The 27,909-nt window shown below is 53.7% G+C and overlaps 1 protein-coding gene across 6 annotated transcripts; it reads right to left on the bottom strand.

Moving 5' to 3' along the window:
- Positions 1–57: 57 nt before the first annotated feature.
- On the bottom strand, positions 58–26,297 carry IKBKE (inhibitor of nuclear factor kappa B kinase subunit epsilon). 6 transcript variants are annotated; one of them, XR_013418297.1, is made up of 22 exons: positions 25,953–26,247; positions 25,405–25,494; positions 23,279–23,397; positions 22,124–22,264; positions 21,308–21,437; positions 19,926–20,107; positions 19,342–19,502; positions 18,333–18,443; positions 17,863–18,042; positions 17,072–17,262; positions 16,270–16,334; positions 16,091–16,182; positions 15,766–15,852; positions 11,596–11,671; positions 11,362–11,474; positions 8,817–8,893; positions 6,045–6,084; positions 5,176–5,277; positions 3,816–3,912; positions 3,533–3,669; positions 2,949–3,066; positions 58–834 (listed from the first exon to the last, which is right to left on the bottom strand). XR_013418297.1 is itself a non-coding variant. In XM_015118038.3 (22 exons), the coding sequence occupies exons 3-22, from the start codon at positions 23,363–23,365 to the stop codon at positions 801–803; spliced, it is 2,151 nt and encodes a 716-aa protein (XP_014973524.2). In that variant the 5' UTR covers positions 23,366–23,397; positions 25,405–25,494; positions 25,953–26,297; the 3' UTR covers positions 58–800. The 6 variants fall into 6 exon arrangements, 5 of the variants coding, with proteins under 5 accessions (XP_014973524.2, XP_077860785.1, XP_014973532.2 ...); XM_015118038.3 differs by having other exon boundaries at positions 2,949–3,020; positions 3,557–3,669; positions 25,953–26,297; XM_078004659.1 differs by having other exon boundaries at positions 2,949–3,020; positions 3,557–3,669; positions 21,308–21,491; positions 22,097–22,264; positions 25,953–26,246.
- Positions 26,298–27,909: the final 1,612 nt, after the last annotated feature.

The raw sequence follows: 27,909 nt of genomic DNA, 5'->3' as shown, positions 1-27,909 counted from the left end.
ACACTCAGCTGAGAGCCTTCCCTGCCTCACAGACACAGCCCAGGGAGAGCCACCAGAAACAGAAATGAAGGCCACATTTATTCTACTTCTTGAAGGTGCAGGCCTTGGACCTGCCCAGACTCACAGGCCTGGCTGCATGTCCCAGGACCAGCCGGAGCCTCAGAGAGTGAGGGAGAGGCAAAGGGGCCCCAAGACACTGGCACTGGCCTTGGCTACCCATTTTCTCAACTTTAGGCTCAGTCAGACCAAGCATAGAAAGAACAGGAGGCTCTACGTTGCCTGGGGCTGAGAGTGGTGGCCCTTAGAAATCACAGGGGAGCAGAGAGAGCTGGGTTCAACATGAAATGCTTGAAGAGGAAGGAAGACTGTGATGAGGTCGTTTGACCTAGTCCGCTGGGGAAACCCCAGGAGGCCTCCTCTCCTGTTGGCTAGGGAGTGAAGTCCTGTAAACCAGAGGGAGTGGGAGGACATATGGAAGCCTCTTCTCCCCACAGCCCAGCCAGGGGCATGGAGGAGCAGTACCTGAGCCTGGAGAAGATGGAAAGGTCAGCCCAGGCAGTGGCTGCCACACTCTTTCCTGTGGGTCCCAACAGAGGTGGACTGGTGCCCAGGCTCAGCTGTGCTGCTTCCCAAGGAGAAAGGCAGTGGAAGGTAATGCTGGCGACATCCCGGCCAGCAGCCAGGAGGGAGGTAGGCTGATGTGATGGGATGGGATCTTGCCCTGGGTTGGTCTCACGGTGCAGGAGAGCAGTGTTGGAATCATTCTAATGCTTCAGGATGCCTCACGCGCCCCATGGAGCTCAGACATCAGGAGCTGCTGGGACTCTATTTAGCCTACAAGAAAAGGTACAGGCTAGCACTGCCCACCTGTTGGAGAGGCCTGCAGACCACACTCCAGGACCCAGCACAACTAGCTTTCAAGAACACTGAGCCATTCAAGTCCTCAGCTCTCCTCTTGTAGCAGCCTCACTCCCTGACAAGAACCCACTGGCTCTCACCTCTGACTATATGTTGGAATCACTTGGAAAGCTTATACAAATCCTAACCACAAGCTGCACCCAGAGTCTCTGGGGCAAGACCCAGGCGTCTGTACTTTTAAAAGATCCCCTGGTGATTCCAATGTGCAGCCAAGGTTTAGGAGGAGGAGAAAGGAGTTTAAACTGGTTCATTTGGCTCTTTGGCTACAGCTCTGAATAAGGAAGTGAAAATTCACTAAAATACAGTTTTGAGCTATCTGCAAATAGATCACATAACACAGCAAGAGCAATTTATGTTGTCACTAAAATTAGAACTTCCTGACCAAGAGGGCTGTTTTGGAAAATCCTTCCAAGAAGCTGTCAAATGTCCTCTTTGTGGGTGTTTAAGAGGACGGGTTCTCTTGCTGGAACAGGACAGGGAGGAGATTCCTCCCTTACCCAAGGACCCCCTGAAACTCTGGGGACAAACCACAAGCTCTGCTCCTGGTTTCCCTACCTCCTGGCCCCAATTCTAGTGTCAGACTGGAGTGGCCTCTGGGGAAGAAGTCACATTTAGTGAGCCCTTCCCTCCACAGCCCCTACCCCCAAGCACCTCGCATATCTCGTTTTATTTAATCCCTATGTCAAGAGCATGAGGTAGAAATTATTACTCCTGTCTCACAGGGGAGGGGAGTGAAGCACAAAGCTGCACACGCCTCCCAGGATCACGCAGTTGGTGAGAAGCAGGGTCAGGATTGAAATCCTGTAGGAAACTCTGCTGACTCTACCCCGCCGTTGGTTCCCAGACAGGAAAATGACAGACACGAGGATGACAGGCAGGAGTGGGAGATGCGTGCATGTGTGTACATGTATATAAACAGGGCTGCTGGCCTTCAGGGCAAGCAAGGACCATCCTTTATCCTGAGGTTATCTCTCTTTGGTGATAACATGTGTTTTATAAAGTGGGGTTACTCGATGGCAGGGCTTTTTTTTTTTTTTCACTTCAAATGTGCTTACTTGGTTATGTGAGCAGCTGGTAACTCTGTTGGTCTTGAGTTTTCTTTTAGAACTTTTACTGGTACGTAGCCAGGCGTGGTGGCTCATGTCTGTAATCCCAGCACTTTGGGAGGTTGAGGCAGGCGGATCACCTGAGGCTAGGAGTTTGAGACTAGCCTGGCCAACGTGGTGAAACCCCATCTCTACTAAAAATATAAAAATTAGCTGGATGTGGTGGTGGGTGCCTGTAATCCCAGCTACTTGGGAGGCTGAGGCATGAGAATTGCTTGAACCCAGGAGATGGAGGTTGCAGTGAGCCGACACAGTACCACTGCACTCCAGCCTGGGTGACAAAGTGAGACTCCCTCTCAAAAAAAAAAAAAAAAAAAAAAAGAAAAAGAACTTTTACTGGTACACAAAATCTCAATCTCGAGCCGGAGCCCTGCTGCGTTCCCACACCAACCTCTCACGACCCCTCAGTGCCCCGAGGAGGGGAGTTGAATCAGGAGATGATCCTGCAGCCCCGGGCTGGCGCATGAGCATTGGCAGGAGGGACAGGAGCCCCACAAGGCCAGAGAAACACTGGCCTTGGACATCGTACCCAAGGTGTGTGTGCTGTGGCTTCCTGGGGTAGCACATGGGGATGAAAACAGCACCTACCCTGAGGATGGCTGTGATTGAAGGAGGCGGTCTGGGGCAGCTTGGGCACAGAGTACATATGGAGTGCAGAGCTGGACACAGGCGCAAACCCCATGCCTCCAGGCCCCCACCTCCCTGACGGCATGGGGGGTCACATTTTAAAGGCTATAATTGAATCCTACACCTCCTGAGGATGTCAACTCATTTGTGGAAAACGCCTAATCTTCAACAGGGCTGCTTGGAAAATGGACACGTGTCATCAAACCTGCATGGGCAGGCTTGGGGACTCTTCGCCGCCCCCAGGCAAGGGTAGCTTGAAGACCCAGCCCTGACCCACACAAGGTGAAAGCTCCTTACCGTTCAATGATGCGGTTGTTATCCAGGAGGTCAGACGCCAGCAGCTTCATCCCCTCGCAGAGCTCTTGCATGCTGCCCAAGGCAGAGGCAGGAGAAGTGGCTGAGGCTGGAAGTTGCCCTGCCCAGACCCCTTTCCTGGGAGGCCCACCCTCCTCTGCAGCCCCACCAAAGAAGCCTCTTTATTCTTTTTTGTTTGCTTATTTGAGGCGGAGTCTTGCTCCCTTGCCCAGGCTGGAGTGCAGTGGCACTATCTTGGCTCACTGCAACCTCTGCCTCCTGGATTCAAGGAATTCTTGTGCCTCAGCCTCCGGAGTAGCTGAGATTACAGGTGCATGCCACCACACCCAGCTAAATTTTGTATTTTTACTAGAGTTGGGGTTTCACCATGTTTGCCAGGTTGGTCTTGAACTTCTGGCCTCAAGTTGATCCACCCACCTTGGCCTCCCAGAGTGCTGGGATTACAGGCGTGAGCCACTGCACCCAGCCAGTCTCTTTAATCTTGCCTCCTAGGCCTGGCATGAGGCCAAACCCCTCAAGGTCTAACCTCAGCATGCTCCCCACAACTCCCTTCCACACAGATACACACCCCCTTTCTCCCCAGCACTTACTGGAGAAGCAGGTCCTTTGGTGTAGGGCTGGGGTAAGGAGCTATGGGAGGCGGGGAGGCCTGAGCCCCCTTTGCTCGGTCCTGAAGGAGCTGGTGAGATAGCTCTTCCAGGATCTGTAGGGAAGCCATACTTTGGTCAGCACTTAGTAGCCAGCTTATGTGTGGCTGGGTAAGGGCAGTACTTGAGGAGGTGAAGACATGGGTAACAAGAGCCCCAGCCAGCATCCCCAGGGTACCTAGAATTCCTCTGCCATGCCCACCTTGCTGAGACTCTCCTGGACCCCCTGGGCTTCTGTGTTACAGGCGGCCACAGAACAGCTGACCAGGCGCAGGTGGTTCCTGGTCTCGTGCACCACCCTCAAGAGAACAGACAGAGACTTAGAATTAGAGCAGGACTCAGCCCACTCACCAGGGCTTGCCTAGCTGCCATCGGGTCTGCACATGGACACAGGTGGGTCCTGGGTATTTGCATCCCTCGCTGCCTCTGCCCTGCCAGCTGTGCCCTCCACGCTTGCCCGCCCCACTGCAATAATGCAGATGCACACAGCTGGCTGAGGCTGGGAGGGCCCCTTCAGAGCCGCAGTGGGGAGCACCAACAACATGTGTGTGGCTGGGGCTGGGTGACACATGCCAGCTATGGTGAGTGTGGCACCAGTCAGGCTGCAGAGAGGCAGAGGATAGCCCACACTAGGGCTGTCAGTGTGGGGAACTGCCCACACTCTCATTTCCAGAGTGAATTCTCTTCTGCTTCTAAGTGGAGAGAAGGAGCAGGAACATTTTCCCCAAGGCCCAGAGCCGTGAAATCAGGGGTTGGTGCTCAGCCCTGGCCACACATTAGAATCACCTGGAGAAGCTGTACTACACTGATATCCAAGCCCTGCACCAGAGCAATTACACCAGAATGTGTGGTGGGTTGGAGTAGGAGAAGCAGGCATTGGTATTCCGATATGAGGACAGGTGAGTGCCCAGGTCTCAGCCCCATAACAAGGTGAGGTCCTACAGGCCTCAGAATGTGGCAGCACGTGGGAAATTGTCCTCTCTTCTCTGGAGGGGCCAACTTTCACACAGGCAGGGGAATGGAGAGTGGGCCTGATCTGAGAAGGTGGAACCCAAAACTCCTGAAGGGGACGGCGTGACAGAGGATTCTCCTTAAGGGCCACTGCCACTGTCCTTATCCCAGGGGGATCTAGTGTTCTCCTAAAGGAGATTTCTCAATACAACCAGGTGGAACGGTAGAAAGAATCCAGATTTGATTTGATTTTACCCTCAAAAGCCCAGATTGTAGAGGCAGACAGAGCCACATATGGGTCTTGGGTCTGCCACTTACTAGCCATGTGATGTGCAGAGGATGCCTGTTCTCAGATCCTCAGTTTCCTCGTCTAGGAAATAGGGTGATGATATCTGCCGTATCGGGCAGGTGTTGTGGGATTAAATAAGCTAAGCTATAGAAATCTCCCAGCCAACTGCCTGGTCCACCCAGAGACACAAAACCACTCATCTGCTCACACCCCTTCACTCGTTCCTCCCTTTCCCTCAGGGCTCCACAAAGCCCTGGGTCCTCTGAAGTCTAGAAGGGCCAGGCCAGGCCCTGGGCTGCATGAGCTCAGGAAGGGCTGTTACCTCATCCTCTTGCCGTGCGTGACTAGGGATGCTTGATACTTCTGCACGCACTCCTCCTGGAACACCTGCAGGAGCCTTTTGGCTAAATGGCTGAAATTCATCCTAGAATGACAGGGAACCAAGGCACAGATGAGCCGCCAGAACCACTGTGCACAAGCCCACCATCCCTCAGTCTCTGTCGCCACCTTGTCATAAGTGCCCAAGCCCTGCGACCACAGCAGGGCTATGTCTCTGGGAAAGGAGGAAGGACGGTCACACACTTGGATTGTGAAGCTGCGGTGGCCAGCAAAACCCACATCAACAGGGAGACATGGGAGACACACAGCGGGTCCTCGGGGAACACACACGTGCTCAAGCTTAGTCCTCAAGAAAGGGAAGGGAAAGTGAGGCAGTCGTGGAAAGAAGGTGTGTGTGTCCGTGTGTGGGGGGTCTGGGTGCTTGTAGAACTGGGGGAGTGAGTTCCCAGATAACCATTAAATCAGGGAGGGCCTCCTGGACATGAGTGTGTCCAGGAAACATGGGAGACAGAGGAGCAGGGGGAGGCAGGGAAGGTGCAGGCAGAGGGCAGAAGCAGGAAGTGGTAAGTGGTCCCTCAGTGAGGACGACTAGAGAGAAAAAAAAAAGCCTGCAAACCGTCTTGTCCATACCAGAAGCAAATCCAGTTACATCAAGATTGCATCTGAGAAGCCTCCCTCCAACTAAGCTATGCACACTCCCTCCCCTGGCCCCAGATAACCTATTATCCCCAGCTGCTCAGCTGCAGCCCGGGGCAGGGCCCTTCACGGCCTCTCCTCTGGCATTGAGGATCGCTCTGCCCCGAGGACACCCACCCTCCTGCCCACCCGCCTGCAGGCGGACAGGCCACTCACTTATCCAGCTTGTGAATCTGTTCCTCATTGTAGCCAAGCCCTGGAGGAAACAGACAGGACAGATGTCACCTATTCAATCAGTCAACCAAACAGAGTGCAGCAAGGGTCGGGAGACAGTTTCGAAGACGAAGACGGCCCAGCCCATGCTGCTTCACGGGAACTCACGGCCCAGCGGAAAAGGAAGGGCAAAGGAGTGAAGCCAGCACCCAAGTAGCTGATTAGGACAAAGCCGGGGCCTCAAGAAGCCATGGGGAAGTTGTATGAGGGCCCCAGGGGAAGGCAGCCCAAAGTACAGGGCCAGGGTGGGGACGTGGGGGATGCTTCGGGTGGGAGGTGGGGGATGAATGGGCTTGGAAGGAGGCTCAGTCAGCCATAGCCCCTTATCTAGCACCCTCCCAGAGTGACTGATGCCTGCAGCTGGATGGTCTCATCCCTGAATGTTCACGGGCTCTGCCTGCAATGAGCTAGAGAAACCAGGCCACCACCTTCTACGTCCCCGCTCTGCCCAGCCACTTTTGCCACAAAGGCTGAAGCTTTCATGGCCTTGGCTGCCTCCTGAAGGGCCCTAAGGCTCATATACTAGGGATATGCTGCCCCCTGCTGCTCCCCGCAGGAATGGGCCTCCAGGGTGGCGGCAGCCACAAGATGAAATGATGATGGAGGTTCTCTTGGTGGGCCTCCCCATCCCGCTCCTCCAATAGCAGAGTCCCCCTCCTGGGCCCTGCACTTGGCCAGCTGAGAGCATGTGTGCAGTCCAAGAGACCTGGGACAAACCTCAGCCCTTTCTCCTGTTGGCAGGCGGCTCTAGGCGAGTGATTTCACTTCGCTGAGCCTGTCTCCTCATCCATCACAGGTTCCACACGGGAGTCCCGTGAGGCTCAAGCGAGAGTGCCCTGAAGACCACTGGGCATTTTTAAAAAATGGTATCTTTCAACACGCTGGGTTTTAACAGTTAGATGTTCATTTTTAATTTTAATAAAGGACTCCTAAAGACCAATAGAAGTAAAACTGCTCTGAGGCTGTGACATGGGATGGTTAAAAGCAGTTGGGCCTAGATTACTTGGGCTGCTTAACCTTTCTGTGCCTTGGTTTTCTCATCTATAAAATGGGGAAGGTAATGATGTCTAGAGGTTTTATTATTGTTGTTGATGTTTGAGACAGGGTCTCGCTCTTGCCCTGGCTGGAGTGCTGCAATGGTGTGATCTCAGCTCATTGCAGCCTCCAACTCCCAGCTCCCAGGCTCAGGTGATCCTCCCACCTCAGCCTCCCAAGTAGTTAGGACTATAGGCACATGCCCATGTCCAGCTAGTTCTGTTTACTTTTTGTAGAGATGGGGTCTTACTATGTTGCCCAGGCTGGTCTTGAACTCCTGGGCCCAAGTGATCCTCCTGCTTCAGCTTTCCACAGTGCTGAGATTACAGGCATGAGCCACCGCACCCAGCTCCATGTATGTGTGTGTGTGTATATATATATATACACACACATACACACACATATAAAATTTAGTTTCCCAACAGAGATGTGTTATAAATGTAATATATATATATATGAATTATATATATATGTGAAATATAAAACCATAAAGTGATGGGAAAGCATCCTGTAGTCCCAGTCAGTCAGGAGGCTGAAGTGAGAGGATGGCTTGAGCCCAGGAGGTTGAGGCGACAGTGGGCAGTGATCATGCCATTGTACTCCTGCCTGGGTGACAGAGAATCTCAAATATATATATTAGCATGTAATCAATATAAACAGAATTGCTAAGGAAATAAGTTATGTATTTATGTGATAGCACAAAAAGAATGTAAGGTATTTCTTTAGTGATTTTGTTTATATTGATTACACGCTAAAATGACACTGGATATATTGGTTTGAATAACACATTAAAATTAATTTCACTTGTTTCTACTTTTTAAAAATTGGCTACTAGAAGACTTAGAATTACACATGTGTCTGGCATTACATTTCTATTGGACAGTGGTTTTTAGATAATCCCAAGGATAGAAGATAATTTGGCAATCAAGCCCAAGACCTTCAGTCTACAGATTAGGAAATGCCTGGGGCCTGGGAGGGGAGGGGGAGGTTTGGTTCCTGGTGTGTTAGTTCCCCAACCAGAAGTGTCAACTGGAGCCTCCGCAGGCTCCCTCCAACCCCCTCACCAGCCCTCCCTGGGTCCCCCCTTGCACTACCCCACGACGGCAGTCACTTTGGACACGCAGCTTCCCACCCCCGAGCCTGTGAATGGGCTGAACCTGCCACAACGTCCTTGTGAGGATTAATGGATCATGCAGCCAAAATGCCTGACTCAGTGACTCAAAATGGGACTTCTCCTGATCCCCCCTTTTCTGGAAAACCTGACTATCTCAGTGCCCCAAGGACACAATGGACAGTGACATTTTATACTTTAAAATGCTCTGCCAAGGTGAGGGATCTCTTTCCAGGACCACCTCTCCTAGAGCAGCGAGGCTCCAGGAGCCTGGTGGATCCCCCACTGGATCCCCCAACCACGTGATCCAAGTCTCTCATGTGGCAACAGGCAGGCATATAAAGGTTTCACGTCCCCCACCGGCCTGCAGGCAGCTTGCAGACAGGGGCCCTGCCCTAGAGCAGCTGCACAGAACCATCCACTTAGTGGGCCTCCAAGACCACCAGCTGGAGGTTAGTGGCCACTTAGCTGGAGGTTAGTGGCCACTGGTAGCAATGACTCACCAGAGAAAAGGAAGAAAGAAGGGAGACAGAGGAGAGAGAAGGGGCATCTGCCCTCCCCGGGCTCACCTGGCCTCATCCTAGACTTCTTGAACTGTTTGTAGATGAAGTTCATCTTGTCCAAACAGCACTGAATCTGCTGGATGCTGTGGGCAGATGACAGGGACCAGGTGTTGGAAGAATCTAACGGCACAGAGCAAAGAGGAGGGAGGCGAAGGGTGGCAGTGGAATAGGGGAGGAGCCTCACTGCCACAGTTTTGGGGGATCAATTTGGGAGTGGAGGTGACTGTCTCTAGGCTTATCTGAGACCCCATACAGTCAGCCAGCCCTCTCTCATCCTCATGGCTTATTCTTCCTCTCTCTCACATACGTGCACTCACAGCATGAGTTAAGTAAGAGACAAGAGAGACAGGAAGCCAAGCAGGACAGGCGACAGGAACGTGGCCTTTCCTACATGAGAAGTTGTGGGACTAGGCCCTGGGAAGAAGCCTAGGCCCCGTGAAACCTAGGAGCGTGTCTGGCAGTGACCGCTTGGGGATGGAGGGGAGCTAAAATCTCTCTCTGGTCGACTGGAAAAGGCAGAAGAGTATAGCTTCTTGGTTTACCCAATGCGTGGCACACAGCAGAAACTTCACATAAATAATGAATCAATAATCCTTGTTGAAAACAAGAATGAATCAACAGGCCTTGGTCCTGCCTGGAGGTGGAGGAACGGGGGAGATGATCTCCTGAAGACCTTCTTGGTCTGGGGTTGAAGGTCGTTATTATTTCTTCCTTCCCCTTTTCAGGCTGGATACAAACACTTTGTTTGAGAAGTCAGGAGTGTGTGGGGAAAGTTCTTCCTCACCCTCAGGCCTATGTAGCTCCACTCCCTCCCTGCAGCACCTCCAAGTGACCCCATCTCTGCTATTTCTGGAGCTGGACTCTGAACAGAGCACGGGCTTGTTCCAGGGCTCTGCCAGCCGAAGGAGCCTGCCCCACCAGGAATATGCAGGTGGAAGACGAAGTAGCTGGGACAGGCCTCAGATCCACAGCCTTCATCCAAAAGGACAGGGCCTCGATCCTCAGCCTTCATCCAAAAGACAGGGCCTGGGATCCACAGCCTTCATCCAAAAGACAGGGCCTCGATCCTCAGCCTTTATCCAAAAGACAGGGCCTCGATCCTCAGCCTTCATCCAAAAGACAGGGCCTCGATCCTCAGCCTTCATCCAAAAGGACGGGGCCTCGATCCTCAGCCTTCATCCAAAAGACAGGGCCTGGGATCCACAGCCTTCATTCAAAAGACAGGGCCTGGGATCCACAGCCTTCATCCAAAAGGACAGGGCCTCAGATCCTCAGCCTTCATCCAAAAGGACGGGGCCTGGGATCCACAGCCTTCATCCAAAAGGACGGGGCCTCAATCCTCAGCCTTCATCCAAAAGGACAGGGCCTGGGATCCACAGCCTTCATCCAAAAGGACAGGGCCTGAGATCCTCAGCCTTCATCCAAAAGGACAGGGCCTGGGATCCACAGCCTTCATTCAAAAGACAGGGCCTGGGATCCACAGCCTTCATCCAAAAGGACGGGGCCTCAATCCTCAGCCTTCATCCAAAAGGACAGGCCTCAGATCTGCAGCCTTCATCCAAAAGGCTCGGGGCCAAATGTGCTCTGAATTCAGAATTGTCTTCTGATATTGGAAAGGCAATTTGGTGCCCACACAGTGTATTGTGGAACGGCCTGAGCAGGGCATCAACTCCTAATCAAACACATTCACATCTCCAAAGAACCACAAGAACATTCACCCCAAGTGGGATAAAGTCTGTAAAGAGCCTCATTCGGTTTAGGTCAGGTTTTATGACCAAAACAGTTAAGAAAACCTCCTGTGGTGTTCAGAGCTGTTTGAATTTAGAATTGAGGGCATGGGATGATGGATGGGGATAGGCCCAGATTACAGTAGGCACCAAAGAGAATGGGGAGGAGGTCTGCACTGGGCACCACCCACCCCCTGGTCAGAGGCGGCAAGGTAGGCAGCGGCTCCACACAGTCAGCTGGGGCTGGGGGAAGGGGGTATTTCTATATCTGTTGAAAGGGACAGTCGTGCTTTAAAGCTTGTAAACCCCTGCCTGGCATAGGCCAAGAACATAGGCTTTGGAGGTGGACAGATCCGACCTGAAGCCACCTCTGTCATTTGTCATTTACTGGCTGTGACTTGGGATAAGTTAACCTCACTGACCGAGCTTCTACAAAAAGGGCATTATCGTAGCATCATTATTGTTTTCAGGATTCAATGAGATGCTGTATGTGAGAGGACCTGCCCAAGGGCCTGACACGAGAAAGAGAACTAAAGTCTTCTTTTATTCAGAATTATTGCACCTGCTAAGATTCCCAAATGTTCCTCAAACTCCCAGATGGGAGCAGGACCCCAGATCGTTTTCTCCTCCCGGCTGGTGTCTGGGGCATGCAGGGCGGGGGGTTCTTGTTCATTGCTGGATCTCCTCCACTCCCCCAGGCCCTAGCACCCTTGCCAAGAGAAAGGGGAATGCAAGCTGACGTCTGTAAAGGCTAAAGGCTACTGGACCTTTGGTGCTGCCCACTCCCCCACTCCCACCCCACAAAGAAGGAAAATCCCACAGACCTTCTGTCCTCATGTACCTGATCCCGGCTCTTCACCAGCTCCTGGCTCAGACTGCTCAGGCTCTCCTGGGTCTCCGTGATATTTTGGGAGCATCTGGAGAGGACCTCAGCTAGCTGTGGGGCAAGAAGGCAGACCCCCGTGGGGTCTTCAGCCTGGGCACTGGTGGGCAGGCTGGCTGGACCATGGGCCCCCAGCTCTGATCCTGCTAAGCCCTTGCCCTCCAGCCTCACTCACAGTCCGCAGCCTGGACCTCAGTTCTGCGGCCACCTTCAGTTCCTGGATCTCAGGCATTCCAGCCACGCTGCTGGACCTTGAGGGAGGCAAGGAGAAAGGCCACATTTGGGGGCTTGGGAGCAGCCAAGGTGGGAGGCAGAGAGCTCTGTGGGCACATGCTGGGCATAGCATCTTGGGACAGCCTTGGTGGCTCTCCGGGTCTCTGGGGAGTTTTGTGTTTGGGACAGAGGCACCATCCTGAAGAGGGTCCTACTCACCCAAGTTGTGACATTGTTGAGTATTGCAAAGAATAAAGGTTGAGACAGACTGTAACACCTTGAGTCTATGAAAATCCATGGGCCCATGATGCAAGGCTGCTATTAATGATCTCCTTACCAGGAAACTTTGTAACTAAAGAGAAAGAATTAAGTTCCTGTCCAGTAGAAACTGTATTTCTTGATAACCAACAGCTTTCTGATGAGGGAAAAGCTGTATTTTGTAGACTACTAGGCAATGATGTATCAGAAGTTTGAACATTATCATCTTGCTGCCCAGTGAAATTGTTATCTGAGGCATAGCGTTACAAGCAATGATAGATGATAAAGGGGTGAGCATTTGCACGGTGACAAGGTCACACCACTCTGTTTCTTTCTTCTACAGGGAAAATGTAACGTTACAGTAGAGGAATCAGGCTGTCACCAGCCAATGGTATATCGACATACAATACCCGGCATCATCAATAATGTATTCTAGCAAAAAATGTTCAACTGGAATCCATCTAGCCTTATGCACTCCCAGTTTAGGCCTGGCACAGTGGTTCATGCCTGTAATCCCAGCACTTTGGGAGACAGAAGTGGGAGGATTGCTTGAGGCCAGGAGTTTGAGATCAGCCTGGGCAACATAGTGAGGCCCTGTCTCTACAAAAATAAAAATAAAATAAAATAAAATAAAACAAAATAAAAAACAAAATAAAAGCCTGGCATGGTGGCTCACACCAGTAATCCCAGCACTTTGGGAGGCCAAGGTGGGAGGATCGCTTAAGGCCAGGAGTTCAAGACCAGTCTGGCCAACATAGTGAGACTCTGCCTTGAAAAAAAAAGAAATGAAAATAAATAAAATAAAATACTAAAATTTTTTTTTAAACTTCCCAGTTTACAGGAAATGCTGAGAAAGAAGGACAAGACAAACAACTTCAAGGGGAAACTCTAGATGAGTTCAGAAGGTGGGACCGTGGACGTGATCCCAAAAACAGGTTATAAAATGGCAAATACACCATCATTTCATGTTGGTTAATGTTTACGCGTAGTAGAATAATATCTAGAAGGTTGTGTCCTTCTAAGGTGTGATAACCTATCTCTAGATAGTAGGATACAGGATTTTAATTTTCTTATTTTTGCTTATTTCTGTTTTCTAACTTTCTACCATTAGTATATACATTTTAGTAATAATCATGATTTTAAAAAGTATCCTGTGTATTTTGGCTTGGGAATGGAGAATTAGCGGAGGAAAGGGGAGCTGAGCAAAGAGAGAATCAGGAAGGAACTGCAGGCTCCTTGAAGATAGGGGTGCCGCTGCTCTGCTCCTCATACGGCCCCAGTGCCTAGCAATGTGTTCAGCACGCAGTAGTCCGTCAGTGCATGGATGTTGAAGGCTTTACTGAGTGCACATACGGATGAAGGTTTGGGATATTTGATGGCAGAGGAGGGTGAGGCTGGACCCAATCCATCTCCACAGGGAGTCAGGAGACATGGGTTCGAGTCCTAGTCCTGGCAGTCACATTTGCTATCTGCATGACCTTGGGTTAGTCCTTTAGCTCTCCAGGCCTCAGGCTCTTCGTCTATAAAATGAGGAGACAAATTTCCTTCCTGCCACCTAATAAGGTGTTTACAGGGATCCAAAGGGACCTCAGAGATGAAGTCTTGTCTGGAAAGTCTTGCCTGGTGGTGGGGCTGGGGGAAGCCCTAGGATTCCCAAAGCCCATCCTGGCTGCCTGAGCAGTGCCTCCGGATGACAGCAGCTGCCCAGGAGGGCCAGGAAGCTTTAGGACAAAGGCAAGGTTGCTCTGCCAGAGGAGCTGTCCTGGGGAACCTGAGGCAGGAGGAGCACACTCGGAGAGGGGCGAGTCACCAGGCTGGGCAAAGGTGGGCCACTTGGCATGAGGTGCTGGGTTCCTCCAGTGTGACATTCAGCTCATGAAAATACCTGGTTCCACTGCGGGTGGAGCTAGTGTTTTCAGACCTTAGGAGAATCTACAGGTCTGGGGATGTTCAGGCAAGAATGGGCTTGCAACATGTGGGAGCTGGGAGGCCGCAGAGATCATCCAACCCTCTCATTTTGGAAATGAGGACACAGAGGCCCAGGTAGGGGAAGGTGACAACGGGCTGGAGTCACACCCAGACTAAGAGAAGAGGCTGCACCTGGCCCTCTGGCTCCCTGCTCACAACTGGTTTTGCTCCCCATCTTCCTCCTTGATGGGAGGCTGAAATAGGCTTCAAAGCAGGCACTCGCCTGACCCGAGCTCTCTAGACATACCACCGAGGCCGCCTTGGAGGAGGCTGCAGAGCCATAACAGGGGAACAGCAGCCACTGGACGCCAGGATGCCAGGACGCCAGATCTAGGCCAGCGTGCCACTCGCCCCCAGCCCCTGTCCATCCAGGGCAAGTGGGCAGAGAGACACCCACAAAGCTTTTCCAAACACATCTTCCCAGGTCAACAATCTACAGTGGCTCCCGGCTGGTTGTTTTACTGGGGTCCAACCTCCCTCTAGCTGGACCCTCCAGGGCCCTATGCATTCTTTCCTCCCCTCCTCACCCACCTCTGTCTGCCTCTGGCTTAGCTCTGGGCTACCTGCCGTCATGACTGTGGCTTCAGTAAGCCTCCCCAGCACCCCCTCGTTCCCCCTGAACAGGGCCCTTTTCTTCTCTGTCTCTGCACAGACCTTCCTGCCTGAGGTATTCTCCTTCCTTCTGGCCTTAAAAGCCTCACCTTTCAGGAAGGCCTCCGTGGTTGCCTCTACCCATCTCAAGTCTCCTCTTACCCAACAATCCCATCAGCCCTCACATGTCCAGGAAGGGCTAGCTGCTCCGCAGGAAGCATGGGCCTCTCTGAATGACAGGAGGCCACATCTACCCGGAGCCCCCTCTGTGTCCTGGACAGAGCTCTGCTCAAAGGAGATTCACTCGCAGTTCTGCTGACTGAACCCCACTCTCTGTCACCGTCTGAGAGGGGCTCAGTCTGGATGGAGACTCCATCCCTGTTATCTGGAGATGCTCCTCTTCCTCCTCCCTGCTCCTCCACCTCCCAGCTGCCCCATCATCTGTGTTGCTGCTGCCAAGCAGGAGGCACGCGGGGCTGCATGAGTCAGCCCACAGCTGGGAAACTCTCTGGAGCTCCCTGGAGACAAGGGCTGGGGGGTGGCGAGAGAGGAGGAGGGCCTTCAGGCATCTGCGCAGTCTCTGATCCTCTGTCCCCAAAGACTCCCGCCACCAGTGGCATCCTTAGGCTGCAGAGCTCCCACCCTCACCCGTACCATGGCCTCGTGCCTTCCAGGATTTGGGGTGCTGTGCCCACTTCTCAATCGTGTTCTGACCAATGAAGTATTCCCACGCTCCCCATCTCCAGACCCTTCCACCTGACTTCCTCCTCCCCAGTCTCTCTCTGTTTCCAACTCATCCCCACTAATTAGCCCGAGACATGGGAGTGGAGGGAGTCAGGTTCCAAGGATTGGGGCAGGGAACCCAAGGAAGGCAAGGATAAGCTGAAGAGTCAGAGAAAGCAGGAGATGAGGTGTGGAGAACGAGACCACCGGGATGTTGTTCTGTGTGTGGGTGTGAGTCCTCCCCCTAGAGTTCTGCTGGCACTTGGCATAGCGTGAGCATTCTAAATCATTCAGAGAAGGACTTGGCAGGACACAAGCCCCTTCCTGGGAGAGGGAGGCCACCTTGGTACCTGGAGAGTCTGTGCCCCCATGGGCCCCTTCCCCTGCAGGTGAGGGACTGGGTTTGGGGGGAGCCATTGCAGTTATTTGGTGAGGTGGGGATAAGGGATAGGGTGGGGGTGCCTCTATTCTAGGAGGGCAGGGAAGGCAGGAGCCCTGGGTTGGGGAGGAGAGGTGCATTGTTGGAGGTATTAAGGGTGAGGAGCAGCAGAGCAGGGCTGAGAGGTCCCAGCGGCCTGGGGCAAACACCCACCTCTCGGTCCCCAGGCTGCTGCTGAGGTAGAGGAGGGATGTCCTCGCCACCTCCAGAGTCCGTCTGCATGTGGCCTGGAGCACCTCCCTGTCCAAGGGGAGACTGAGTCAGAGCTGCCTTGATCGGGGGACTCAGAGCACTGTGCATGCAGACAGCATCCCAGGGTGCTGGCCTCCGCCTCCTGCCGGCCTCCCCTCCTGCCCGCCTCCCCCTCCTGCTGGTCTTCCCCTCTCTGCCCGCCTCCGTCTCCTGCCCACCCCCCCTCCTGCCCACCTCCCGCTCCTGCCCACCTCCCCATTTGTGCCCAGCCCTCATGGCTACTCACATGACCCAGTGCAGCCCCCGTAACATTAGCTCCTGCCCGTCCAGCAGGACCCGCGCCAGCCGCAGGGCCTGGTAGCCAGCGCCCAACACACCCTGAAACACAGAGGTGCACAGGGCCAGGTCCCACACCTCCTACCCTTGGGCCATGCCCCTCCCTGCCACCTGGGGGTTGCCCCTCACCTTGGCCGTGTTGTAATCCGCCTGCAGGTCCACTTTGGGGACGAACTTGGGGACGTCCAGAGCAGCTGCAGACAAAGACCCTGTCTGAGGGGCCTGCCTATCTTTCATTAAGTCCAGCGTACACTCACCCCTCACTGCCAATCTCCCACCTCAGGCTTTGCAACTCACCCTGAGCCCCCCACCTTGCCAGCCTTGGCCGCACTTAAAGTTGTGATCCCTCACTGCCACCTTGTGGCCACTTTTGAGAACTACATGCTCATGCCCAAGGGCCGAAAATGGACTAAATCACCTTCTTGCCCACAGGTTTTGAGGTGAATACCCCTTCCTAGCCTCAGAGCAGGAGGATAAAACTGGAGTTATTCAAGTGAGAAGAAAGGAAACTTTTGCTAGGATTTGGAGAAAGGCTCAAGCTCTGGACCCCTGACCCCCTTCCCTTCTTTCCAGGAGCTCAGACTTGGGCTTCTTCCAACACAAACTGTCTGAGGCTTCCCCACAAATCGGAGATGATGGAAACTGCATTAAATCCAGATCTCTCTGTTTCTACTGGAGCTCTTTCCACAGCTCTGAGGATGCTGGAAAGCCCCCAGGAGGTCAAGCCACCAGCCCACATCATGTGGCATCTCAGAGGCATCTGCAGAATTAGAACCCGCATCTGTAGAATTAAAACCCACATCTGCCTCTGGCTCCCTGTGGCCCCAAGGAAACACCCACAAAGGAAGGTAACCAATGGCCTGGATTGCAAACTCCTGTCTCACAAGAAATGTGGGGAGGAGAAAGATCCAGCCCAGGTGGCTCTACTCACGGTCCCTGAAGGCCAGCCCCTTGGGGATGGCTGTGCTGAAGAGGGTCAGGGGGCTGCTTGCTGTCGTGTGGGCGATGTGCTGTGCTGAGATGCTGGGCTCAAGGACACAGAGGTGACCCTCAAAGAGGTACTCCTGGTGTCGGGGGGCCACACTGGTCTGCTTATGCACGGCCTCCTGGAAAATGGCTATCCTAGACATAGCCATGGTGGGGGGCAGAGGACAGGGGGTGTCAGTAGGCAGGGCAGGGGGCCAGGGACTCCTAAGCCCCAGCTAAGCATTGCCCATAGGCAGGGCTCTGTTTTGCAGAGGGAGGGACGGGGGTGGTTTTCTCTGTCATCAAGGGTGGAGAGGCCAAGGGGAGAGTTCACATCTTATAGTGATGGAGACAGAGTGGGAACAGGCCCCAAGAGTCCCAATACCCAGTCTCTGACTCTGCACCTCTTCGTGTCACACTGCCATTACATTTACCTAGTTCTGTAAAATTATCCAGGAATCAAGGGTTCTATGAGCCGTACATTTAGGAAATGTACAGCCAACATACACGCACACACTTCCCAGATGTATAATGCATATTAGCATTAGAAAAGGTACTGACTCTCCGAAGTACATGCAAGAAAACCTGTTTAGCTTTAACTTTGTAGATCTAGTCTTTTTCCAAACTATGTTTGGACCCAGAAGCGGTCCTACGTATACACTCTTCGGAACGTACTGTGGGAGATGCTGCTTTGGACAGGCACCGCTGCTTGGGTACAGAAGATTCTCACTGCTTCCCTCCCTTGTCCCCACTTACGTGTTGTGGGCATGGATGTAGACGTGGTGCAGGACTGCCTGGGACAGGGAGAAGACATGGATGACAACTCGCTGCAGGATGTCACTGGTCTCCGCAAAGAACTGGTCGAAGCCCCAGCACTTGGCCTGCTCCACCTCCAGGATGTTGGCCAGGATGGGCACCAGCTGGCTCTGCAGCCCCCTGCCCTCCCAGGACATGGAGACTGTCAGGGGTGGGGGCCCAGACCTGTCCTCCTTAAGCAGGCAACAGGGGCATGTCCTGAAGAGCTAGGACCAAGGTGGTGGGGCCAGGTGGGTTGGGGAGGAAGAGCTGGAAGAACTCGTTCCAGCATCCAGATGGGAAAGTGGTGTGCCCAAGCCTGCAGCATGCCCGGAACCTGCTGGAACAGGCCTCAGAAGTCTTGACTCAGCAGAGAGAAGTGATACCCAGCTCAGACTCCAGCATCACCCACCCAGCAGGGTCCCACTCACAGTGACAGCTGGCAGGTGATGGGGAGGGTGTAGCTCCACTCCAGGGGCCCATTCTCCCGCCTCTGGGCACCTGCAATGGCCCCAGCTGGCTTCTCCGTGGTGATCCGGTACCTAGCGGGAGCAAGACCGGGTCAGCGGGATCCCCAGCCGTCACATTGCGAGGCAACGACACACTCAGCACAAAGGGCTCCAAGCACAGGTTCAAGTCACCCAGCCACCCAAAGGTAGCCTGAGTGATGGAATGTGAGAGACCTGGCTCTCAGCTGTGAGAGCACCTTGCCTCAGCACTCCTCCTGGAGCCCTTTGCTTCAGATAGAGACACCTTTGCCCTGTCCACTGCCTCCCTCCCAGCTACACTTCCCTCAGCCTGGCCAGCCTCCTCCACACCTTTGCCCATGCTATGCATGGCCCCAGTATCCTCTCATCCTCTTTCTCTCCCTTCAGAGTCCAGCCTTCCCTGACAACCCCTGTCCACACGGGTCTCCTGTCCCTCTCACGGTCCTGATATAGGTTCCACACAGCTGGACCCCCGGGCTGAGGCGAGTGCAGCAACCTTCCCGCTAAGCAGCTGACGTCTCTGCTCCAGGTGGTGCGCTCAGAGGGAGCCGCTGCCGTCTCCAGCCACTTACTACCTCCCTGTCCGATGGCACAAAACCATGGAAAGACCTTGGACCTGGAAACAGGAAGCTGCCACCTTTGCCCCTGGCGAGCTCTGCCACCCTGGGCAAGTCACTCTTTGAGCTTCGGTTAAGACAAGGAGAGCAGTAAGGGAGCGGAGGGCTAGAGTGAAGCACCGAACTAACACAGGGTGTGTTCACAGACACCCGGCAGCCCCGGGCAGAGCTCAGCTGCTTGTTTGATCCGATTAACAAAAAGAGGTCTACAAAGAGCCTGGGTGGGGGGTGGAACAAAGGAGTGTGAGGGGACCAGGAGACACAGCAGGGTCTGGTGGGAGAAGGGCCAGGGGACCACCAGTCTGTCCCATTCCCTGCCCTGTGGCCCACCGTACATGATCTCCTTGTTCCGCCGTGGCCCACCAAAGGGGATGAAGGGCAGGCTGCCGGTGGCTGCATGGTACAAGGTCACTCCAATGCTCCAGAGATCCACAGTCACCCCGAACGCTTTTTGCTGGGGCTTTCGAAGCACCGCCCGCTCATACATGTCGGGGTGCTGCCGGAGAGAACCAGAACGCGGCCATGGAGCGGGAGGGCTGGCAAGGGCCTGAAACCTGTCAGACTCCCTTCCACTGCCTGCAGGTGAAAACAGAACTGTTCAAATCCTTCTCCTTTGTCATCTTAAAAACGGGTGTCACATTCGCCCTACCCAGAGCGTTTCCGTCGGGCCACCCTGTGCCCTGGGGACCTGTACGTCCCATCCTCCCGAGAGTCCCGGCAAGGAGTTAACTGCACAAGGCTGGGTGGCCTGGCCAGGCTGCAGCCTCACCTTTTCTGTCTTAGAGAACAGAATGCATTCTTCTGGTTGGGGTACAGGGGAGAGACATAACCCTGTCGGAAGCAGGAGGTGGGCCACACTCCCTATGGGGGCTCTGAGGGGCTCACAAGGGGGGCAGCGGGTCCCCAGCAGCTCACCCACCAGGTACTCCTCAGTCCCGTAGACTGAGACAAACTTCTCGTCATCATCCAGCTCCCGGGCAGCCCCGAAGTCCGTCAGCTTGTAGATGCTCTGCCCCTCCTCCCCCACGAGGCGCATGATGTTCCCGGGCTTGATGTCGCGATGCACGATGCCGTTCTCCCGCAGGTGGTTCATGCCGGCCACTGGGGACAGACAGGGAAGCCACTAGCTGGCTCTGGCCAGGGAAAGTCTAGTGTCTGAGGCTCATCTTGGTGGGCAGGCTGTCCTTGGACCCAGAGACACAGGAGTTCCCATGGGCTGACAGAGCCACGGGACAGGCAGAAGGCCAGAGACACACATGGGGCTGAGGAGGGCGTCTCAAGGACACTAGGGTATGGAGGTGCCATCTGGATTCTCTAGGAAACCGAGAGGGGTGGTGGCTCTGTCTCCCCAAGGGCGGCACCCCTCTTTGTATTACTTCTTTTGATTAGGTGTTCAATTGTGATAAAATATCCATAACAAAATTTCCCATTTTAACCAATTTTAAGTGTACACTTCATTGGCACTAAGCATACCGATGCCACTGTGCCACCATCACACCATCCATCTTAGAACTTTTCTCATTGTCCACTTTTTTTTTTTTTTTTTTTTTTTTTGAGACAGAGTCTCACTCTGACACCTTGGCTGGAGTGCAACGGCTCAATATCGGCTCAGTGCAACCTCTGCCTCCCGGGTTCAATCAATTATCATGCCTCCGCCTCCCATGTAGCTGGAACTACAGGTGCACGCCACCATGCCCAGCTAATTTTTGTATTTTTTTTTAGTAGAGACAGGGTTTCACTGTGTTTGCCGGACTGGTCTCAAACCCCTAACCTCCAATAATCCGCCCACCTGGGCCTTGCAAAGTGCTGAGATTACAGGCATAAGCCACTGCACCCAGCCTCATTCTTCAAAATTGAAACCGCACTCATTAAACAACTCCCCATTCTCCTCTGCCCCCAGACCCTGACATCCACCATGGTACTTTCTGTCTCTGTGAATGTATGAGTGGAATCATACAGGATTTGTCCTTCTGTGTCTGGCTTTTTTCACTTAGCATAATGTCACCAAGGTCCATCCATGTTGTAGCAGGTGTCAGAATTTCTTTCCTTTTAAGACTGAATAATATTCTATTTTAGGAACCGCCCACATTTTGTTTTCACAGTTAGGCTGTTTCCAACTTTTGGCTATTGTAAATAATGCTGCTAAGAACGTCGGTGTACAATCTTTTTAGGTTTAATTTTTAAGTTGGAATTTTAAATGGAATGATTAGCAGGAGTCAGACGCCTGGGTACTGCCCGTCAGCGTCTGTGCCAGGCCTGCTGCTGGTCTGAGGGTGGAGGCAGGGACAGGGAGGGGCTCACCCACACAGCGCAGCACCACCAGGAACTCATCCTCTGGCAGCCCAAAGGCGTTCTCGGGGCTCTCCAGCACGCTCAGCAGGCTCCCACTGGAGCAGTACTCCATCACCAGTACCTTCTGCCGGCTGCCCCCCTACAGGTGGGACAGAGAGGGGCTCCTGAGGACAGCGCTTCTCCTCCCCACCCACTAGGAAGAAGTGGCTCAGAGCCATGGGACAGGCAGAAGGCCAGAGACACACATGGGGCTGAGGAGGGCGTCTCAAGGACACTAGGGTATGGAGGTGCCATCCGGACTCTCTAGGAAACCTAGAGGAGTGGTGGCTCTGTCTCCCCAAGGGCGGCACCTCTCTTTGTATTACTTCTTTTGATTAGGTGTTCAATTGTGGTAAAATATCCATAACAAAATTTCCCATTTTAACTAATTTTAAGTGTACACTTCATTGGCACTAAGCACACCCATGCCACTGTGCCATCATCACACCATCCATCTTAGTGGGGATGGAGCCCAGAGTCCCCATTCTCCAGGTCCCAGCTTCCAGCCTGGCCTTCCCTCCTTGTCCTCACACTGATCTCAAACACTGGAATCCAAAGTCACCTATTCCAGGAAGCCCTCTCTGCTTAGGTACTGATTCTGCCCATCGTTCCTTTCCCGTGTACTGCTCCCACCCCCTTGCACCCTTTGCTCCCTTCTGCAATTTGCCTGCTCTGTCTGACCTGCTGATGAGCATGGGACCAAGTCTCTATTGTTGTGTGGCCTGACTCTCCCCAGACGACAAGGGTCCAGGACAAGACCATCCTCTGACCAAGCACCAGACCCACCGTCTCCTCCACCGCAAAGAGCTTGATGATGTTCTGGTGGTTCAGCTTCCGCAGGACCTCAAACTCCCTCACCTGCACCTCACGGGGCCGCAGGTAGCTGGTGGTGTTGAAGACCTTCACAGCAACCAGCTCCCCGGATTTCTGCCATTGGGGAGGGAGCAGTGGGAGACAGCATGGGGATTAGCACACGTCCCACTCCCGCGGGGGAGCAGCCACCCTCTCCTGGGCCTCCATTCAGCCTCTCCCGCCAGCCCAACCCAGAGATGAGCCTGGTTGGATGGGGGCTCCCATCCACACCTCCTTTTCCTCTCAAGGGGTAGACAGTCCCACAATGGGAGGTGACAAGAGCCTGAAATTCTGATCTCCTGCAAGGGATGGCTTGTTGTTATTATTACAATTGCCATTGACAATCACCACAGGGCAGCTAACACTCCCTGGGGTTAGCAGCAGGGAAGGGACTGGAACCTGGTCTGGCTGGCTCCAATTCCTTTTTTTTTTTTTTTTTTTTTTTAAGACGGAGTCTCGCTCTGTCCCCAGGCTGGAGCGCAGTGTCAAGATCTCAGCTCACTGGAATCTCCGCCTCCCGGGTTCAAGCGATTCTCTGCCTCAGCCTCCCGAGTAGCTGGGATTACAGGCGCCCGCCACCACACCCAGCTAATTTTTGTATTTTTAGTAGAGATGGGGTTTCACCATCTTGACTAGGATGGTCTTGATCTCCTGACCTCGTGATCCACCCACCTCGGCCTCCCAAAGCGCTGGGATTACAGGTGTGAGCCACTGCGCCCAGCCGGCTACCACTCTTAAGTAAAACAGAGTGGATATCATCTCGTATATTCTTGCAGGATAAATCCAAACAAGGCCTAATTCCTGCCTCTGCTCTTCCTAGATCCCATTTGCTGCTACCTTCCTCGGATGTTTGCCTTGTGACTTCATAGTTCTCTTGCCCAACTCGTGCCTGACAGAGGCATCCTCTCAAGGAGCCGTTTTCAGCTCCCTATCCCTCTGCTCAAACCCACAGTGTGAGTGTGCTGCACAACGTCCCGAGATCCCTGTCCCACCGCCCTCAATGCCCTCTGGGGGCTGACTGGGCCAGCTTGCAAGGCATGAGGAGGCCAAGCTGGGCTGGCCAGAGGCCTGGCCAGGGTTGCTTCCTACCTTGTTGCGGGCCTTGTACACACTGGCAGTGGCCCCCTGCCCCAGCAGGTCATCTGTGTGCCACAGGTAATTGGCTGTGCTCTGCATCTCCTGCCCTGAGCTGGCTGGTCACCTGCTGCCTAGAAAAAGAGCATGCTGGGGGCCCAGGATTCCATTCCTGGCATGGGGTGGCCACTGGTGGCCTGACCTGTAACTGTGCCCCAAGGCTACCCTAAGAAGGGCTCCATGTGGGCATTCCATAAGCAAGGGAGTGGGGGAAGTATGAAGCACAGAAAGGTTAAGTAACTTCCCCAAAAGGACGCACAGCACAACAAGAGGGCCCCCACTGAGCCCTAAGCCCACAGCCGGCACCTGTTCCACCTAAGAGGCCTGGCCTTCTGCCTGTCCTGGCTCCCCAAGTCCCCTTGAAGCCCCTCCCCAGGCAGGTCATTCAACAGAGACAAACCTCTTGTCTCTATCACCTCTCCCCAGCACTGAAGATTCTGGGTTTTGGCATCCAGGCTTGAGACTGTCCCAGGAAGCAGAAACAGTATAGGAGGAAGGGCCTGGGGTCAGGCAGCATCTCCCACACTACCACAAATCTCCAGGATTGCAACATGAGCCTGGAGCCACTCCCCCAGCCCCTGCTGGCCTGCCTGCCAGGCCCACCACTTCCTGCTGCTGTGAGCTGACAGCTGGGTCCGTGCTGCTCCAAGAGAGACCGGGCTGCTTCAGAGTGTGTGTGAGAGTGTGTGAGTATGTGTGAGTGTGTGTGTGTGTGAGAGTGTGTGAGTGTGTGTGAGTGTGTGTGTGTGTGTGTGAGTGTGTGTGTGTGTATTTGTGTAGGGGGGTTGGGGAGAAGCGTGTGAGTGTGTGTGTGAGAGCAGGGTATAGGGGAGGCAACATTCATCATTTGGCCATTGGGAGAATCGGAAACATCTTACAAGTCTGTTTCCCATCTTTGTCCTCATCTTTTCTCCACAGCCTGGTTCTCCTAAAGCAATTAGTACCAGAAAGTGTATCCTCAGAAGTTAAACTCAATTTCTCTCTGAAAAATAAGGCCAGGGCTGGCCTTTTTGGGATACCTGGGGACAGAAGCATTAGAAGGGCCACCATCCTTTAAATACTTTCTTTTTTTTTTTTTTTTTTGACATGAGGTCTCACTCTGTCATCCAGGCTTGGGTGCACTGGTGCAATCATGACTCACTGCAACCTCCACCCCCTGGGCTCAACCAATCTTCCCAACTCAGCCTCCTGAGTAGCTTAGGACCATAGGTGTGAACCACCACACCTGGCTGTCTTTTGTATTTTTAGTAGAGATGGGTTTTTGCCATGTTGCCCAGGCTGGTCTTGAACTCCTGAGCTCAAGCAATCCGCCCACATGGGCTTCCTACCAAAAGTACTGGGATTACAGTGTGAGCCACCATGCCTGGCCACTTAAATACTTTTAAAAAACGCTAGACTAGAAAAGGTGTCTTCATGTTCTAACATCTTAGAGGTTCTCAAACTGAGGGTTGCCATGCCTAGAATCCTATGTTCCTTCATTCTGAACTTTTTCTCTGTATAATCTTTTTTAAAAACGCAAATCCTTGATAATGTCAGTTCATTGAGCCAGAGGCCCCTTGAAGAGATCAGTGGTCAACTCCTAGTTTCAGATCGGGTAGGAGTGGACATTACGCAGAAGCAACTGAAGTACTGAGAGGCTTCCTGAAGACAACACAGTAGCTCAGCATGAATGAGTGGGTCTGGTTTTCCCCGCTGAGGCTGGAGCCAGCCAGCAGGTCTGGGGGCTGGGGCTGGAGCAGAGCAGGCTGAAATCAAGACCAAAGGCTCTGATACTGGGGCGAGGAACAGCTGAAGACTCTGGGATAATAGGCAGTGAGGTGCAAAGCACAGAGCCCCAGACAGGCGGCGTGCCCCTGGGTTCTGTGCCCAGGAGCTCTGGTTGTGGCACATCTGGCTCAACTCTGCACGCTCTGCAGATCCTCCCCCCACCACCCCAAGCACCTGGTGCATAGAAGGGCTCAGCGGCCCTCAACCAGTGGTTGGATGAATGAGCAGTGGACAGTGAAGCATGTGAGCCACCGCCCACCCATCTCTCCCCTCCCCTTCCTTCTCAGGGCTCTGCTGTGGCCAAATGCACTTACCCCACACTCTGAGCTGCCCTGAGTCAGGCAAAGGCTCTTCCTGGTGAGCGTATGTTATGCTTTCTGTCTGTGGCACGTCCAGGAGCTGAGCTACACCGGAAAGAGGAGGGCGGATGAGAGGCGCCCCTCAGTGCAGTTGCTTCTCAGCCTCCATCAAAGGCCACCGGCTCTAGCCCTTTAACCCTTTCCTGTTTGTCACCTTCCCCCAGAGGGCTGGGCTGGGGGTTTCCAGCTCTATACCCCAACTGTTCAGGGAGACTTTCCCGGCATCTCCTACTCCTGAGACTCTGGCCAGGGAGAAAGACCCTGGGAAAGGTGAGGGCAGGTGCTGGGAGCTGATCGCTGGCTTTGGGTGTTGGTAAGCAGAGCCCAGGGAGGGCTTGTGGTTGGCCCATGGTGGCTCACCTCTATGCCACACACAACGCTCTATGTGAGAGCACCACTACCGACAGGCCCGCACCCCTGTGCCCGGCTGAGCTGCCCTGCAGCTGCCCCTTGCCTGGCCCCCTCATTCCACCCCCGCCCCCCTCCACACGCTGCACACTCACCCCATCTCCACTGCAGGGGATGCAGGTTTGTGGGACTGGGTGGCACTCCCAGAACTTTCAGGGCTTGCTGTCATTCATGAGCAGTGTTCTCAGCCTCCTGGTGGCCAAGGGCCCTTAGGACCCACAGGCAGGGCCAGTTGCAATGGCCTGTGCCACCCCAGGAGCTGGGACTAGTGGGTTTCTTCCCTGCCTCCTTGTGGCGGTGGGACACCAAGCTCAGCACTGAGTCCTGGCTCTCAGCTCTCTCACACTTCCTGATTTCCGTCTCTCGCTCTCTTTCTCTCTTAAAGAGACAGAGGCAACTCGGTGCAGCCACCAGCTCAGCAAAGAGAAAGAGGATGCTCTGAGTTCCCAAGTGTAGGCGATAGGACCAGAGTCTGAGCCACAGAGAAGCCAGGAACTGGGGCCCTTCTGGTCATTGTGGTGGGCAGCTGGGTGCTGTTTTGGCATCTCGCACAATTCCCTGGAGCAGGGAAGTTCAGGACTCTGCCCGGAGTCAACAGAGCAGGTTGGGCAAGTTAACTAAGTGGAAAGCTGCCTGGGAAGTCCACGCTCCCGCACCCAGGAGCCCCAAGGAGATGTAGGAGTTATGCCGACCCAGTCCTAGAAGCTGGATCTGAGTCACCTTCCAAGGAGGCCTGCAGAGGTCCGAGCAAGTGCGAGGACCCAGCTGATGCCCTCCAGTGTGACCTGAGCACAGCATGCAGCCCCTCCCAGCCAGCTCACTCACCTGCAGCAGGAGGACAGTAACAGCTACTCCATGGGTTGATTGGATGACATGGATATATTTGGAATTGTTTGGAGCTTGGAAAGTGTTTTACAGAAAGCCTTGAAGGTATGGAGGCCCACACACTTCAGGAATTTACCCATTCTCTTCAGAGACTGCTGGGGCTGGAAGCCAGGTGCCAACTTCCCAGCCAGGACTCGATGCCCCGCATCAAATGTCCTAGGAGGCTGGAGGGGTCTGTGCTGCTCTGGTCAGTTCTGAGATGGCAGTTGGATGTGAAATGGTTAAAACCAGGAAATTCCATGTTTCTATAGAATGTTGGAGGGACTTTCCCATGGCCACACCTGGTGGTTTCCTCCGCCAGCGCCACCCCTCCCACAGTGACACTAGAACAGGAGCAGAGCTGAGAACTGCCTGGTGCTTTGTTAGAGACCTCCCCATAACACTGCCAGCTGGAGGAGCTGCTGCAGCTTCTCACGGCAGGACCTGGAGGAATGTGCCTGAGTGCCTGAGATCCTCATGTTCCACCCAGTCTTCCCAGCTTGCTTTTTTTTTTTTTTTTAGATGGAGTCTTGCTCTGTTACCCAGGCTGGAGTGCAGCAGCACAATCTCGATCTCGGCTCACTGCAACCTCTGCCTCAGCCTCCCGAGTAGCTGGGACTACGGGCACACACCACCACACCTGGCTAATTTCTTGTATTTTTAGAAGAGATGGGGTTTCACTGTGTGGTTGGTGAGGTGGATTGAGCAGGTTGGTCTCAATCTCCCAACCTCCTGATCCACCCGCCTCGGCCTCCCAAAGTGCTGGGATTACAGGCGTGAGCCACCGCGCCCAGCCTAGTCTTCCCAGGTTTCTGCCTGCCTGGCACATGGGAGAACTGCACATCCTAGTTACCTTGTGATGCGGGGAGCATGTGAGTTCCCCACCAAAGCATTTAATTCCTGATGCAAGACCCTCCCAGAGCTCTGCTTTCTGGCAGTGTGATTCTGTTAGTCTGGGTCCTTGAGTGACTGTCCTGAGCAGAGTTCCCCTGCTGGTTCACAAGGGACATTGGCTTTGGTGAGAAATCAGCCTTTGTTGCTTTAGGGCACCGAGGTTTGCTACATAACTTAGACGATCCATAATGTTTACCCACTTTTTACCCTGATGAACCTGCTGGGTCCTCAGCAGCACTCTTACTTTCCTCTCTCCATCAATCTCTTTCCCAGTGTATTTAGCACGTTCAAAGG

This window comes from Macaca mulatta, chromosome 1 (assembly GCF_049350105.2).
Source record: "Macaca mulatta isolate MMU2019108-1 chromosome 1, T2T-MMU8v2.0, whole genome shotgun sequence".
Lineage (NCBI taxonomy): Eukaryota > Metazoa > Chordata > Mammalia > Primates > Cercopithecidae > Macaca > Macaca mulatta.
The sequence above is the reverse complement of the archived record's forward strand: the minus strand, read 5'-3'. Positions and strand labels throughout refer to the sequence as shown.

What these genes read in the sequence shown, in the direction of transcription:
- IKBKE (XM_015118038.3), bottom strand. Translation starts at nt 23,365, where the DNA reads ATGCAGAGCACAGCCAATTACCTGTGGCACACAGATGACCTGCTGGGG. An exon ending in TGTACAAGGCCCGCAACAAG is followed by an intron (nt 22,265 to 23,278) that starts GTAGGAAGCAAC and finishes CCCCAATGGCAG; the next exon opens with AAATCCGGGGAGCTGGTTGC. An exon ending in ACGCACGGCAAGAGGATGAG is followed by an intron (nt 3,913 to 5,175) that starts GTAACAGCCCTT and finishes TGTTCTCTTGAG; the next exon opens with GGTGGTGCACGAGACCAGGA.